Source organism: Archocentrus centrarchus, unplaced genomic scaffold (genome assembly GCF_007364275.1).
Source record: "Archocentrus centrarchus isolate MPI-CPG fArcCen1 unplaced genomic scaffold, fArcCen1 scaffold_41_ctg1, whole genome shotgun sequence".
Classification (NCBI taxonomy): Eukaryota; Metazoa; Chordata; class Actinopteri; order Cichliformes; family Cichlidae; genus Archocentrus; species Archocentrus centrarchus.
The window spans coordinates 1183838-1197448 of NW_022060267.1; the positions used below are offsets into that span (position 1 = coordinate 1183838).

A 13611-nucleotide genomic window follows, 5' to 3' on the forward strand; every position below is an offset into this window, starting at 1 on the left:
AGTTCATTGTCAGTAGCCAATCAGCTCTCTGAACAAAGCAGCATGCAGACATTTTCCCAACATGGACCAATGACTGCATTCATTTTCCAGCTTAAAGGAGTGAAGGAAACAGTCTGTAGGTGATGAAGAACTTTGTGAGAGCAGATGTTTGGATGGAGTTCCTCCAGTTAACAGCTGGAACCATTACATGAGGGACTGAAACATCTCCTATGAATTGTTGGGGTTGTTGTTGGGGTTCCTAAAGAGCTCAGAGTGGACAGACCAAGGTTATTAGAGTTCATGAGACTCCAAACTAAAACTAGGAGGGAAAAACATTTGGATGAACTTCAATCCAAATCCAAAGTGAAACAACAATGAGTACTAGTACAGTCCCAGGACTGAAGGCCCTGCTGCTCTTTATACTGGATGTGCTGCATCACTGACTGACAGCTGATGAAGAGTCTCTGGAAACACTCATTTATCTCCTCTGCTCTTTCTTCTTCTCTCTGCAGGTGGAGCTGATGGTAAACAGGATGGTGTGTGTGCTGAGAGAGGAGGAGCTGTGTCCTGATGATCCAGAGAGGTTGAAGCAGCAGCAGCTTGTGTGCAGAGACGCTCTGACTGGGCCATGTTACTGGGAGGTGGAGTGGAGAGGACAGCTTCATCCAGCAGTGACTGACAGAGGAATGAGAAGAAGTGCAGATGACTGTCAGTGCTGCAGAGTGAACTGCTCTGAGAACAGCTCCACTGTCACACACAATGTAGAGTCCACCATCATCCCTGTGTGTCCCTGTGGATCTGCCAGAGGATCATCAGTGGATCTGGATGCTCTGCTGCTGCTCTGTCCTTCTACACAGTCTCTGCAGAGTCTCTGTCTGACACTGGCTTCAGCTTTTCAGGCTTCATTCTGGATCACAGTCAGGAGAACATCACCTGGAAAGGCCTCCAACAACATCTCCATCATAGACACAATGTTTTTAGGACTTACACATCAGGTTTTGGTGCTTGGAGATCAAATATGTGCCCATCTATAAGTTTCAGTGTTTTCCTTAAAGTAGTTTTTCATCTATTAGCAGAACATTAATATTGATACCAACCATCTGTCTCACCTGCTTCATTTATATAATGCAGTCCATCAGGTCAAAGTGTGAAAATCTGCACACTGGTTTCACATAATAACAGGACACGTGATCTGAGCACTGCTGTGGGTGAGGGGGGGGGGGGGGTCTATATGTGTGCAGTCATTTAGATAATAAGGACATCTAGTGGTTGAGTGGGAGAACTGCAGCAGGTGGAGGTGTTTCCATCCATCCTGCTGTCTTCCTTTATTGGACAATGATGAATATTGCATTATGATCAGAGAAATGATTGAGAGTGTTGGAAATGATGATTGAGGTGAAGATGACATCAATCAATGGAAACTTGTTAAACATCAGTTTTTGTTGGCAGAAAGCTGTGAGAGCGATCTGTTCCAGGAAATCAGTCAGAGTGGATGTTGGAGAAATGAGTTCTGTCACAGTATGATAACATCTTTGGATAATGATGATGATGATGTTACGTGTGTGTGTGCTGCTCATTTAAGCTGACTGTGTGTGTGAGGGAGTGTTTCTATGACCTTATGACCTTTGTACAGAATGTGTTTCTTTGTAACAATGAAACGTAGGACAGAAGTGTGAAGATTTAATTCTGTGACCTTTGACCTGTCTGAGTTTCATGTGTGTACAGTGGTACCTGAAGGTTGATAGAGGTCAGAGGTCATACTAATGTCATGTGTTTAATTACAGCTACAGTAAGGTCCAAAATCAACTTTCCATGTGACTCAGAGACCTTCAGAGACGGCACAAAGCGGAGCATTGAAAGCCGTCAGTGTTTGTGTTACTGCCTTTGTTTATGTGCTGTCCTGTTCATGTGCTCAGGTGTGTGTCTAAGAATGGCTCAGAGCAGAGGACAAACTGAACTTGGACTGATGGACATGCTGCTTTCATTTTCTTGCAAGAGGATTAAAAGACCTTTACTGGAGATCTGTGGCCTCTGGTTCTTGATAAGTTCCTGAATTTATCCAACATTTCTGGTCCTTTGAGTTCTGGTCCCAGGATCTTTCCAGCTGTTGCTGTTGCAGCAGCAAACACACTTCTCTAAAAATCATGTAAAAAATGAATGAAATGACACTGCAGCTGACAGCAGCCTCACACTGAAACTTCTGTGGAAGAAGAAACTGCTGGATACATTCTGGAAAATGTCTAATGAATACAAGGCCACTATGAGCAATGACAAACCGTTAAACATGCTAATCAAAAGCGCACATTAAGTATTATCGCTCACCTTTGTTTCTGAGAATGTCACTGACATAAAGATTGCATGCTGTCAGCTCTCATGGCAGAAGTTTGTCAGAGAAAAAGCTTTGCAGCACCTTTGAGTTTACCATTCAGTTCTGAAAGAGCAAAGACACAAACTACAATGATGTACGAACCGGATATGTTTGATTGTTGCTGCAGCACTAAACAGGTTTACAGACTGGTAGCTGACAGAGCTTGAAGTATTAAAGAAGCTCCTCTTCCTTAAAAAAAAAGATGAGAAAGATTGAGTGCTTCTTTTTGCTGTTTTCAAATCTGCTCCCTCCACTACGGTGGCCGGGAGGTGCAAATCAAAATTACAAAATCTGAAACACTTTTACAAGTGGCAAAACAAATTTACATTTTAGAAACAAAATCACATTTTAGAAAACAAATTAACAATACGAGAAACACTTTTACAAGTTCAGAAGAAATTAACATTTCAGAAAACAAATTAACATTTCAGAAAACAAATTAACATCACTCGAAACACTTTTACAAGTGGCAAAATCAACCGGAAAGGGTAGGTACTAATTCCAAGGCTGACCCGGAAGTGATAACGGAAGCGGGCATTTCAACCCAAGATGGACAGCAGTTCAGTGGCGTTTTGCCCGTTTTGCGGGGCACATATGAGTAGATTAACGCGGTTTTGTTTTTCTTGTGGACGGTCCTTAGAGTTTTTAAATGGGACAGAACAGACGGAAGGTCCAGAGGCACAGGGGATATGTCAACAGCCGGATAATGCTAAACAAAGTAAGTGCAGCATAGCGCTCGCTATCTGAAGTAGCCAATACGAATGAAAGCTATTAGTGTCATTGGTTAGCTCATTTTGTTTTTTGAGACAGAGCTTTGTTAATTTCAGCAGAAAAACCTTGCCCGTCATATAAACAGTTCCTGGAATACCGAAGCTCGAAGTCCAAAGAGCGTCAGTCTTTTAACTACGGGCCTAGAGGAAGACACCGGGCTAAAGAACAAAAACACGTCCAGGTAAGTTGTATAGTACTGATCGTGTAATCAGTACTGGACTGTCTGATTCGGCTCACTGTGAAACTGTGGTGGCACAAATTAGCTATTGAAGCTATTAGAAACTGCTGATAAATTTATGCACTTTCCTCACAGGTTTTTGAACTCCCAAAGATAAGTCTGAAAATGAAAGGTAAGTAGATTTTTGCATCTAGCCTTTTTCACAGAGAGAGAACCTTTCTAATGATTTATCAACCAAGAGGAATCTGTCATGTACTTGTTTACATTCTTATATGACTATTGTGGTAATCATTTTATTATTTTCATTGTGTTTAAGAGATGCACTGGGACATCAAGCTACAATTCAGCCAGGACAGGTAATGTCATTTTCAGACGTTCATCATATTCTGAAAACTGTGACATGCTGGTCAGATTTACCGATGATGCAGGTGTTTATGAGGAAGGGATTGACACAGGTGGTCCAAGATGAGAATTTTTTAACTCTGCTAATGAAGCACCTGAAAGACCGGCCAATTTTTGATGGACCAGAGGGACATCGGTTCTTGGTCTATAATGCAAATGGTATGCATAGGGTTAGATATGTGCTATACTAATGGATGGTTATTAGTAAACAGATATGTGACACAGAATATGTTTTTTTTTTTTTTTTCCCCCAATATCTTAAAGTAAATAATGTATGTTTTCATTTTACAATATGAATTCATTCACAGCTGTTAGGGAGGATGAATACTTCCTGGCAGGACAGATGATTGCAGTTTCAGTTGTACATGGAGGTCCGGGACCCCATTTCCTGTCAGAAGATCTTGTACAGTATCTTGCTGGCCAGCCTTCATTCAAACCAACAGTTAATTTAATAACTGATGAAGAAATAGGGAAAGCTTTGCGAGAGGTGGGGATAACATAAATCCAGTGTGGTAGGACAGAGTTTAACATAGTTCCTGCACTGTTCAATGATGATGTTTAGTTCCCACACATATACATTTGCAGAATTATGAATTTATGGTATTGTAGGGTTACAGCATGCTATATATGTCACTAAATAAAAATGGTCAAGATTAACACATAGTTATTTAATGTGTTGGGTATGTCTCTTTGTCTTTCAGATTGAGAATGCTGCTACATTGGATGCTCTACAAGAATGTATCATGAGACACAGCACAATGTTGCAGACAGCAGGCTGTCTTAGACATGTGGCTGCTGTGGACGAAAAGACAGAAATTGTGGCCGACTACCTCCAGTGGTATATTTTTGACCGCAACTCATCTGTAATTGACAGGTAAGATATTTTTAATGATGTAATTTTCTTTTTTTTTTTAATGTAGGAATGTTTAGTTTGTAATGCTCCATGGCACGTGTATCTGTTATCAGTCACTGTGACAAACAATTTTGCCTTAGTGTGCAACATCTACATATCTGTGTAACAGTGTGTTCACTTTGTAGATTCAAAGATGGTCTTTCAGCTCTTCAGTTCCTGACTGCACTACAGCAACACCCTACTTTGCTGACCCCTGTCCTGTGCCACTGTGAAAAGCGACTGACTGCCTTTGAGCTTGAGAGACTCTTCAAACCTCAACTCAGCCCTTCAGGGAGTAATAGGAGACTGAAAGAAAGCCAAACCTTGGCCTGCTGGGCAGACTATCTCCTTGATTGTGAAGGTTTGTAAGGTTTTATTTGTACCTACTTGGAAAACCACGTTAGCCTGGTATATTTGAACATTTATTTCTTTGCAGAAGGCGAGGCTGCTGTGTCTGTGGAAGACATTTTGATGTTTGCAACTGGGCTGACATCACTTCCCCCATCTGGCTTGGAACCACTGCCACAAATAGAGTTCCTGGATGACGTTCCACTCCCAATGGCAAATACATGTTCAAACTTGTTGAAATTACCATTTCTGGATTCATATAGTGTGTTTAAGTCACAAATGGACTTTGGAATTCAAAATAGTCCAGGATTTGGTTGTCTATAAACTATATAGCTAGATAACCATTAGAGTAGTGTTTTTCAAACCTGGTCATCCAGGCACAATGCCCTGCACGTTTTAGATCAGAGATCCTAATCCTGAATAACTGATTAACAGGCTTTTTTTTTTTTTTTTTTTTTTTAAACTGCAATCATCTGAATCAGGTATGTTAAAGCAGGAAAACTTGGACTCAAAATGTTTTTTGTTCTTTGTTGGTATTATGTGCATTTAAAGGTGCAGTTACTTTTGTTAAAATACTTTAAAATTGCGGTAAGCAAGCATGTCTTTTTTTTTCCCCTCAGACAGCATTTGGACAATTGTTTTTCATTCATTTATTTCCAAATTTTAAATACTGAAACTGTGGGTGACAAGTTGTGTACATGTTCCACCATCATTACAATAAACTTCCCTTCAATTCATAGCTGAGCAATTTCTTTTAGTTTCAGATATAGTTCAGTTGAAGACTGCCACTGTTCTGGCTTCTGTAAATGATTGTGCTCCACTGCAAAGTCCAAGTATTCTTGCATGTTTGGGTCCCCACATGGAGCTCTTGTCAGATGAACGTCAGGAAAGGCATCCAGTTCAGTCATTTCGATTTTAAATCCACAGTCTCTGGAGCCAAACCTATATTACAGAGAAGATATGATTACATTTAAATTTATGATAAAATGGAAAATACCATCTATCACCAAAGTATTACCTGTGTGGTAAGTAGTAGAGCTCATTTGGCACTCCTCCTGGACATGATGCTGTTCTGGAGGGGCGGATCCTGTGACTGTTCCACAGTCTCATACACTCATCCAAGTCCCTCTGAATAACATCACCAAAGCAATATCTCAGCAGACACTGATGCTCGTGACTCCCATTTAAGTATCCAGCTTCTCTAAGGTCTGCAAATAGCTCCATCCAGAACTGACACCTATAAAAATCAGTAATATAGTGTTATAATTTTCATATCCATGTTTAAACGATGGTCACTCAAAATGAATTTAAAGTATGAATACCACTTACCTTCCCTTTCTGAATATGGACCACCAGGACTCAATCCTCTGGTTGGTTGTGGATGAGCCATACATGTGGCTGGACGCTCCAGAGTAGTAGTCATTGTGGTGGTGGCGTAGCGTGCACTGAATTGCGGCCATGGTCCCGTTCTCCGTGCCGCAATCGGTTCTCAGTCTCATGGGGATGACACCGAGGTTTCGCACACATGACAGGAAATAGTGAGCGATCACAGATGGGTCATTATTTGTTGCGCCACATATAAGCCACAGTACTTTACGGGAAAATCCATCGATGCACCCTGAAAGTGCCAGACCGAATGGCTTGAGTTTATCATAACCATCCACGTGCCACATATAGTTCGGTCCCATGGAGTGGTAGGTTCTTCTTATAAACCTTCTGCGTGCTCTCCTCTCGCACCCTTGAGGATTAAGCTCCCGGAGCAAATTCATTACATGATCCCTCCTCACTCGCAGATTGTACTTTTGTCTGAGTACCTGCCACATCATGCGGTAGCCAAACAGCTGTCCAGGTCCACGAAGTTCCACTCGTATTGCTCTAGTTATGACGTCGGTAGAGGACAAATCCTTTCTGCGATATAACCCGGCATCATTCAGTTTGCTTTTCAGCGACCTTAAGCTGATGTGTACACCGTGTAAACATGCCATCATGTCTACGATTACAGCGTATGAGTGACCCTCATTAAAATATCGTATGCACTGCTGCAGCATATCTGGTCGTTCTGTCTGTTCTGTGCCGTTTAAAAACTCTAAGGACCGTCCACAAGAAAAACAAAACCGCGTTAATCTACTCATATGTGCCCCGCAAAACGGGCAAAACGCCACTCGACTGCTGTCCATCTTGGGTTGAAATGCCCGCTTCCGTTATCACTTCCGGGTCAGCCTTGGAGTTAGTACCTACCCTTTCCGGTTGATTTTGCCACTTGTAAAAGTGTTTCGAGTGATGTTAATTTGTTTTCTGAAATGTTAATTTGTTTTCTGAAATGTTAATTTGTTTTCTGAAATGTTAATTTGTTTTCTGAAATGTTAATTTCTTCTGAACTTGTAAAAGTGTTTCTCGTATTGTTAATTTGTTTTCTAAAATGTGATTTTGTTTCTAAAATGTAAATTTGTTTTGCCACTTGTAAAAGTGTTTCAGATTTTGTAATTTTGATTTGCACCTCCCGGCCACCGTACTCCACTAATAAACAACAACAATGTAAAACATATTAATGAATCAGTAACAAAAAGATGGTGTTGAAAGTAAGTAGTCTGATGCTTCTGGATTAGGGACTCCAAAGCAGCCTGAGCCAAAACCTGACATAGATGAACTCTGGGTTTGTTTAAAGCTGAGGACAGTGAATCAGGATTCCCAGAGTCTGACAGCCTCTCCATGATGGGAATATTACTGGAAGTTTCAGCTCACTCTCAGGTGCCAGCAGGTTGAATAAAGCTGCATCCTCGGGTTTGCCACGGAGGATTAAAGGTAGCCAGATTCTGTACAGACAAATATCATTTTATTTTACATTGTCCATAACCCTGGCTCAGTATGATGCAGCTTAATGAAGCACTGAATTCGCAGATATTGAATATAAATGCACTGAAGCTAATCCGGAATTTATTTGTGGCTGAAAATATTCATTTTACTTAACTGGTAACTTAATGATCCCCAACAGAAGCTCATATTTCTGTCATAACATCGTTTAAATAGTGACTGCTTCCTACGATATCCGCTAACATTTGCACAGAAACTTTAAGCTAGCGCCACAAAGACGTTACAAACCTGCAATAATTTCTACAAATGCATCTCAGAGTTGTGATATTAGTGCTCTCTTACAGCACATTAATATCATTTCAAGTGTTTATTGACACTCACTATCTTATTAATATCGCTATATAAACGCTTGTCCATTTAACTCGTCTTACCTGTAAGCACTGCTACTTCCGCCGGAAGTCAGCGAGCATGGATTCTGTAATCCTTAATGCGTCTGTCAGTAATCCTTAATTACAACAATGATAACAACCTTTTCAACCAGCTAGGAGGTGGAGACGCCCCCTACTGGCCCTAAACTATGGGCCTGAAAACTGCTAATAACGTTCATTTAATGGACTGATAACTTTCGAAGCGGGTGACACAAGCTGTGTCTGTTCATTTTTCATACGGCTCATTTCATACAGACTTTCTCCTGCAGCCTTCAAACACGTCCCACTTTGACTCTGTGAGCTGGAGAACTGGTGGAACAAAGAGAGGACATGAGAGGAAGATGAGATTCTCTCTAAGGTAAAGACTGCTCAGCAAGTGTCCTTTGATAAACTACTAATTTAAAGCTTACAGGTAACGTTATCATTCATTTTAGAGTTTTAGTCACATATTGGATCTGTACATGATGTTTCATCTTCTAGAAAGTTTTCTGAAAGCAAATGAAATGATAATTCATGTGATTCAAAGTTTATAGTGGACAGTAAGTGCAGCTAAACTGGATAGTTTGCAGTGTTGTGTTTCAGTTTACAGTGATGAACTCTTTTGGACTGCTGCAGGGCAGACTGTGGGATCCTCGGTCACTGCTAGGTTAGGTCCTGGTAGCAGCAGAGACATTATGAGAGAGAGACATGGAGCTCAACTCTGAGCTGAAACCTCTGACTAAATATTAGATAGAAAGATGGAGGAAGTATAACTACCAGGAGAGAAGCTGTTAAAATCTGATTTGTGTACAAGAAAACTTTTAGCTGATTTTATCAGATCTGACTGAATATTCTGTGCATGAAGTTTTTACTTTGGCACCTAATCTGGAACCCCTGATTCCAAGATGGCGCCACTGTGTACGGGCTGCCGTCAGCTGTTCTGTGTATTGTTTGCTGTCGCTCTGTTCCTGGTAGTCATCTGCCCAGATGTCTCCGCTTTGATCACCTACGATCGGCAGACACTTCTAAACCTCCAGTTTGTTTTGGTACCAGCATACACTGTAAAGAAAAACTCAACGATTTTTCCTCCACACCTATCGGATGTACCTGAGAATTTGCGCTGGCTGCCCAGTGCTCCGGTCCCCAACAAACGCCAGAGGAGACGCGGAAAGCGGGGAGGTATCGCGGTGCGGGTCAAAACTTACCTGAGACTCCTAGGTTTGTCTGTTCATTACCCCCTGGATGGTGGTCTTTGCCGCCTCAAGGCTGTTGGGCTGCCTGTGGATTTCGGGCGTCGCTGGATCAGGCCGATTGTCCCACCTGTCATCCTGGAGACTCGGCGTCCCTCGTCCTGGCGCAGGATGCGGGATCGTGGAGGCGGCGTAAACCATGCTAACCTTCGCCTGTTGAAGCGGGCCCCGGCCTCAGCTAACAAGGATCTGGACATCCGAATGGCCCTACTAAATGCTAGATCGTTAGCCAACAAAACTTTCCTTCTCAATGACTTTTTCATCGCACAGCAGTTGGATTTTATGTTTGTGACTGAGACGTGGCTTCATGCTGGTGAGTCTGCACCTTTTTCCGAACTTTTACCTCCCGGCTGTTCTTTCTTCAGCTCCCCGCGGATCTCTGGAAAAGGTGGAGGACTTGCTTCAATATTTAAATGCAGTTTTCGCTGTCGTCAGGTCTCGGCAGACCTGTACGCCAGCTTTGAACTGCAGCTGTTGGAGATAAACTCTTCCCCCTCGGTGCTCTGCGCGGTGATTTACCGACCACCGAAGTGCACGAAGGACTTCATCGGTGACTTTGCTGACTTGCTGATGGGTCTCATACTAAAATATGACCGTATTTTAATTGTTGGCGACTTTAATATTCATGTGTGTTGTGAGAGTGGTCCGCTGGTTAAAGAATTTGCCTCGCTTATTGACTCTTTTAACTTAACACAACTCGTGTGTGGTCCCACTCATGAAAAAGGTCACACACTGGATCTGGTGCTGTCTTATGGACTTAGAGTCTGCATCACAGGGATACGTGACTGTGGTATATCGGACCATTTTCCTGTTTTATTTACAGCAGCGCTCCCCAGCTCTGGGATAAATAGAGTATCCTCTACACGTCGTGTGCGCTTGGTTAACTCTTCATGCGCTGCTGATTTTGCAGCTGCTTTTAAAAACTCTGACTTAAGCAATTTGGATTTTTGCTTGAGCCTGAATACCGAGGACTTCACTAACTCTTTTATATCTACTTGCACTGCTGTACTGGACTGTATTGCCCCTTTTACAACCAAACGCACCAAACCTTCCTCCCAGCCCTGGCTGGATGAGACAACCCGCGCTCTCAGACGTGAGTGCAGACGCGCTGAGAGAAGGTGGAAAAAGGATAAGCTCCATGTCTCCTTAGAGATCCTGCGTAACTGTTTATTGAAATACCAGAAAGCAGTAAAATATGCAAAGTCTGCTTATTTCTCTAACATTGTTTCAAGTAACAGTCACAGGCCTCATTTTCTTTTTAGTGTTTTTAATTCACTCGCTGATCCTCGCTGTAATGTGAACCAAGCCAAGGTCTGTCCTGCACTGTGCGAAAACTTTAAGAAATTTTTTGTGGAAAAAATTTCTGCCCTCAGGCCTTCATCACCTCAGGCTGAAACAGACTCATCTGCACCTCCTCCCAGCAGAGCTGTCTTTGAGCAGTTTGAGCCTGTCACACTCTCCACACTAAAGGAGGTGATTCACAATATGAGACCTGTAAACTCTCCCACAGACTGTGCTCCGTCTCGCCTTTTTAAAGAGGCTTTTGATTCAGTGGGACCAACTATCCTCGCTCTGATTAACAGTGCGCTTGCATCTGGTTGTGTTCCAGCTGCCTTTAAACATGCAGTTGTACAGCCTCTAATCAAGAAGAAGAACCTTGACCCTGATGTTCTTTCAAATTACAGACCAATTTCTAAATTACCATTTTTATCCAAGGTTCTTGAAAAAGTTGTTTTTAAGCAACTTCAAGCATTTTTAAGTGAACATGGAATGTGGGAAAAGTTTCAGTCAGGTTTTAGAATGCGTCACAGCACAGAGACGGCTCTTTTAAGAGTTTTTAACGATCTGCTTTTAACTGTGGACTCTGGTAGTCCTGCAGTTTTAGTACTTCTAGACCTGTCAGCTGCCTTTGACACTGTGGACCACGAGATCCTTCTATCCCGCCTAGAACATGAAATTGGCATTAAAGGCACGGTTCTGACTTGGTTCAGATCTTATCTTACTGATAGAAGTTTCTCTGTCCATCTAGGAAACTGTTTTTCTACCACAGCAAAGCTTTCTTGTGGAGTGCCTCAGGGGTCCATTCTGGGCCCAATTCTTTTCTCATTGTATATGTTGCCTCTAGGGTCGATTTTTAGGAAACATAATATTTGTTTCCACTGTTTTGCTGACGACATCCAGGTGTATATGCCCATCAAACTGAACAGCAGAGATCCATGGGAACCCCTGCTGAACTGTCTAAGTGACATCAAGTCCTGGATGAGAAACAATTTCCTAAATCTTAATGAAAGCAAAACCGAGGTCATATGCTTTGGTAAATTTGACCCCTCAAGCTACTCCTCTGGCACTCCGAGTCATTTGGCTCCTCACTGTCGTGATGCTGTGAAAAATCTGGGTGTCATTTTAGATAGTAGTTTTAAAATGGAGAAGCAAGTAAGTGCTGTTACCAAAATCAGTTTTTACCAACTCAGAGTTATTGCCAAGGTAAAACCTTATCTCCCACAGCAGGACCTGGAAAAAGTTATTCATGCTTTTATTACTTCCCGCCTGGACTACTGTAATTCTCTGTACTTTGGCATAGATCAATCATCTGTGCGCCGCCTGCAGGTAGTCCAGAATGCGGCAGCTCGTCTTTTAACCGGTTTAAAAAAGCATGAACACATTACCCCAGTCCTGTCATCCCTTCACTGGCTCCCTGTCCATTTTAGAATCGATTTTAAGATTTTATTGCTTACTTTTAAAGCCTTAAATGGACTGGCACCTTTGTATCTGTCTGAGCTGCTTCACTGTCACACCCCTGTAAGAGCTCTGAGGTCATCGAACCAGCTGCTCTTACAGAGGCCTAAAACTAGACTAAAACAGAGAGGTGATCGAGCTTTTGCAGCAGCAGCACCAAAGCTATGGAACGATCTACCTCTCCATATCCGCACAGCTCAGACGATACACACATTTAAATCTCTATTAAAAACACATTTCTTTTCCTTGGCATTTGGCTGCAGTGCTACCTCCTTTTAGATGATTGTTTTATGGTATTTTATGGTACTTGTTTTAAACGTTTTAATTTTTAATTTTCTTATGTTATTTATTGTTCTTAATGTTTTTATTTATTTATTTTTATTTTATTATTTTATTTATTTATTTATATATTTTTATTTTTATTTAGTATAGTCCTTGGGGTTACAGATCTTGTACAGCACTTTGGTCAACGTCGTTGTTTTAAATGTGCTTTATAAATAAACTTGACTTGACTTGACTTGACTTTACGTCCCGTTGATCTTTGAAATGAAAGTTAATTTAGATAATGCTTCAAAATAACTGTAAGTGCTCCAGTGTGTTTCAATATGGCTGCAAAGTAACAGGACTCACTTCTAGAAGGAGTCATCAGTTTGAATTTAAGCTGATTGTGTTCTTTAGGGACACTTGCAGCCAGAACTCCAGAGAGAACACCAGGGACTAGAAATAACAATTAAACATCACAACCAAAAGAAATCCCAAAACAGAACAGACAAAATGAAGCAAAACAAAAACACACGGGGTCCAAAGGACCCCGGACCATGACACTTAGAGAATATTCACTAATGCTTTAAAAAGTTTTTCCAAACTTTATATTCCCAACCCAAATTGAACAATGAAGAGCTGATAGACGCATTTCTTTCCCACCTTTCTCTTCCCAACGTTACGTTTCCCCTCAAGGGACGGCCCCAGACGTCCCAACCGAAACAAAAAACAAAACAAAACAAAACCAGACCAGGGCGGGAGGAGGGGGAACCGGACGGAGGGACCGAAACAAACCAAACCCGGGAGATAAAACAGAAGTCAAAAACCGTTCAGGGGGTCTGCCAGGGAAGTGACAAGGTCCAAAACAAAACAAAAATACAGGGCAAACCAAAAATTAGCGCCACCAAGCCGGAAAAAACAGTCCAATAAACAGCTCAGGGTACGAGGACAAAGATGGCCGAAGCAGTCCAGGGAACCAAAACAACAAAACACAAACAACCAGAAACAAAAAACACAGGGCCCAAACAAACAGCACAAGGCCAGAAAACAGTCCATAATGTTCAGGGGGCCGCCCGGGCCAAGGGGCAGAAATCACAGGCCAGGAAAAAGAAGGGTCCTCAGGAGACCGACCACACTCCCAGCGACGGCGGCGAGACAGGACAGACGGCCGACCGTGCTCCCAGCGGCAGCGGCGAAGAGACAGGACT

General features: G+C 42.1%; 3 protein-coding genes across 7 annotated transcripts in view; 2 read left to right on the plus strand and 1 right to left on the minus strand.

The window, feature by feature from the left end:
- The window catches only part of LOC115776948 (NLR family CARD domain-containing protein 3-like), a 507515-nt gene that overhangs the window by 439672 nt on the left and 54232 nt on the right, over positions 1-13611 (plus strand). The window lies entirely within an intron of this gene.
- LOC115776965 (G2/M phase-specific E3 ubiquitin-protein ligase-like) lies at positions 2746-5536 on the plus strand. 5 transcript variants are annotated; one of them, XM_030724776.1, is made up of 8 exons: positions 2790-3065; positions 3175-3299; positions 3432-3468; positions 3613-3857; positions 4007-4185; positions 4400-4572; positions 4737-4951; positions 5027-5402. In XM_030724776.1, exons 4-8 carry the CDS (start codon positions 3656-3658, stop codon positions 5260-5262), a joined length of 1005 nt encoding a protein of 334 aa, XP_030580636.1. In that variant the 5' UTR covers positions 2790-3065; positions 3175-3299; positions 3432-3468; positions 3613-3655; the 3' UTR covers positions 5263-5402. The 5 variants fall into 5 exon arrangements, 2 of the variants coding, with proteins under 2 accessions (XP_030580636.1, XP_030580637.1); XM_030724777.1 differs by having other exon boundaries at positions 3178-3299; XR_004019539.1 differs by having other exon boundaries at positions 2746-3065; positions 4007-4572; positions 4721-4951; positions 5027-5536.
- LOC115776957 (uncharacterized) lies at positions 5589-7253 on the minus strand. The gene is made up of 3 exons (XM_030724766.1): positions 6268-7253; positions 5957-6175; positions 5589-5880 (listed from the first exon to the last, which is right to left on the minus strand). The coding sequence occupies exons 1-3, from the start codon at positions 7113-7115 to the stop codon at positions 5673-5675; spliced, it is 1275 nt and encodes a 424-aa protein (XP_030580626.1). The 5' UTR covers positions 7116-7253; the 3' UTR covers positions 5589-5672.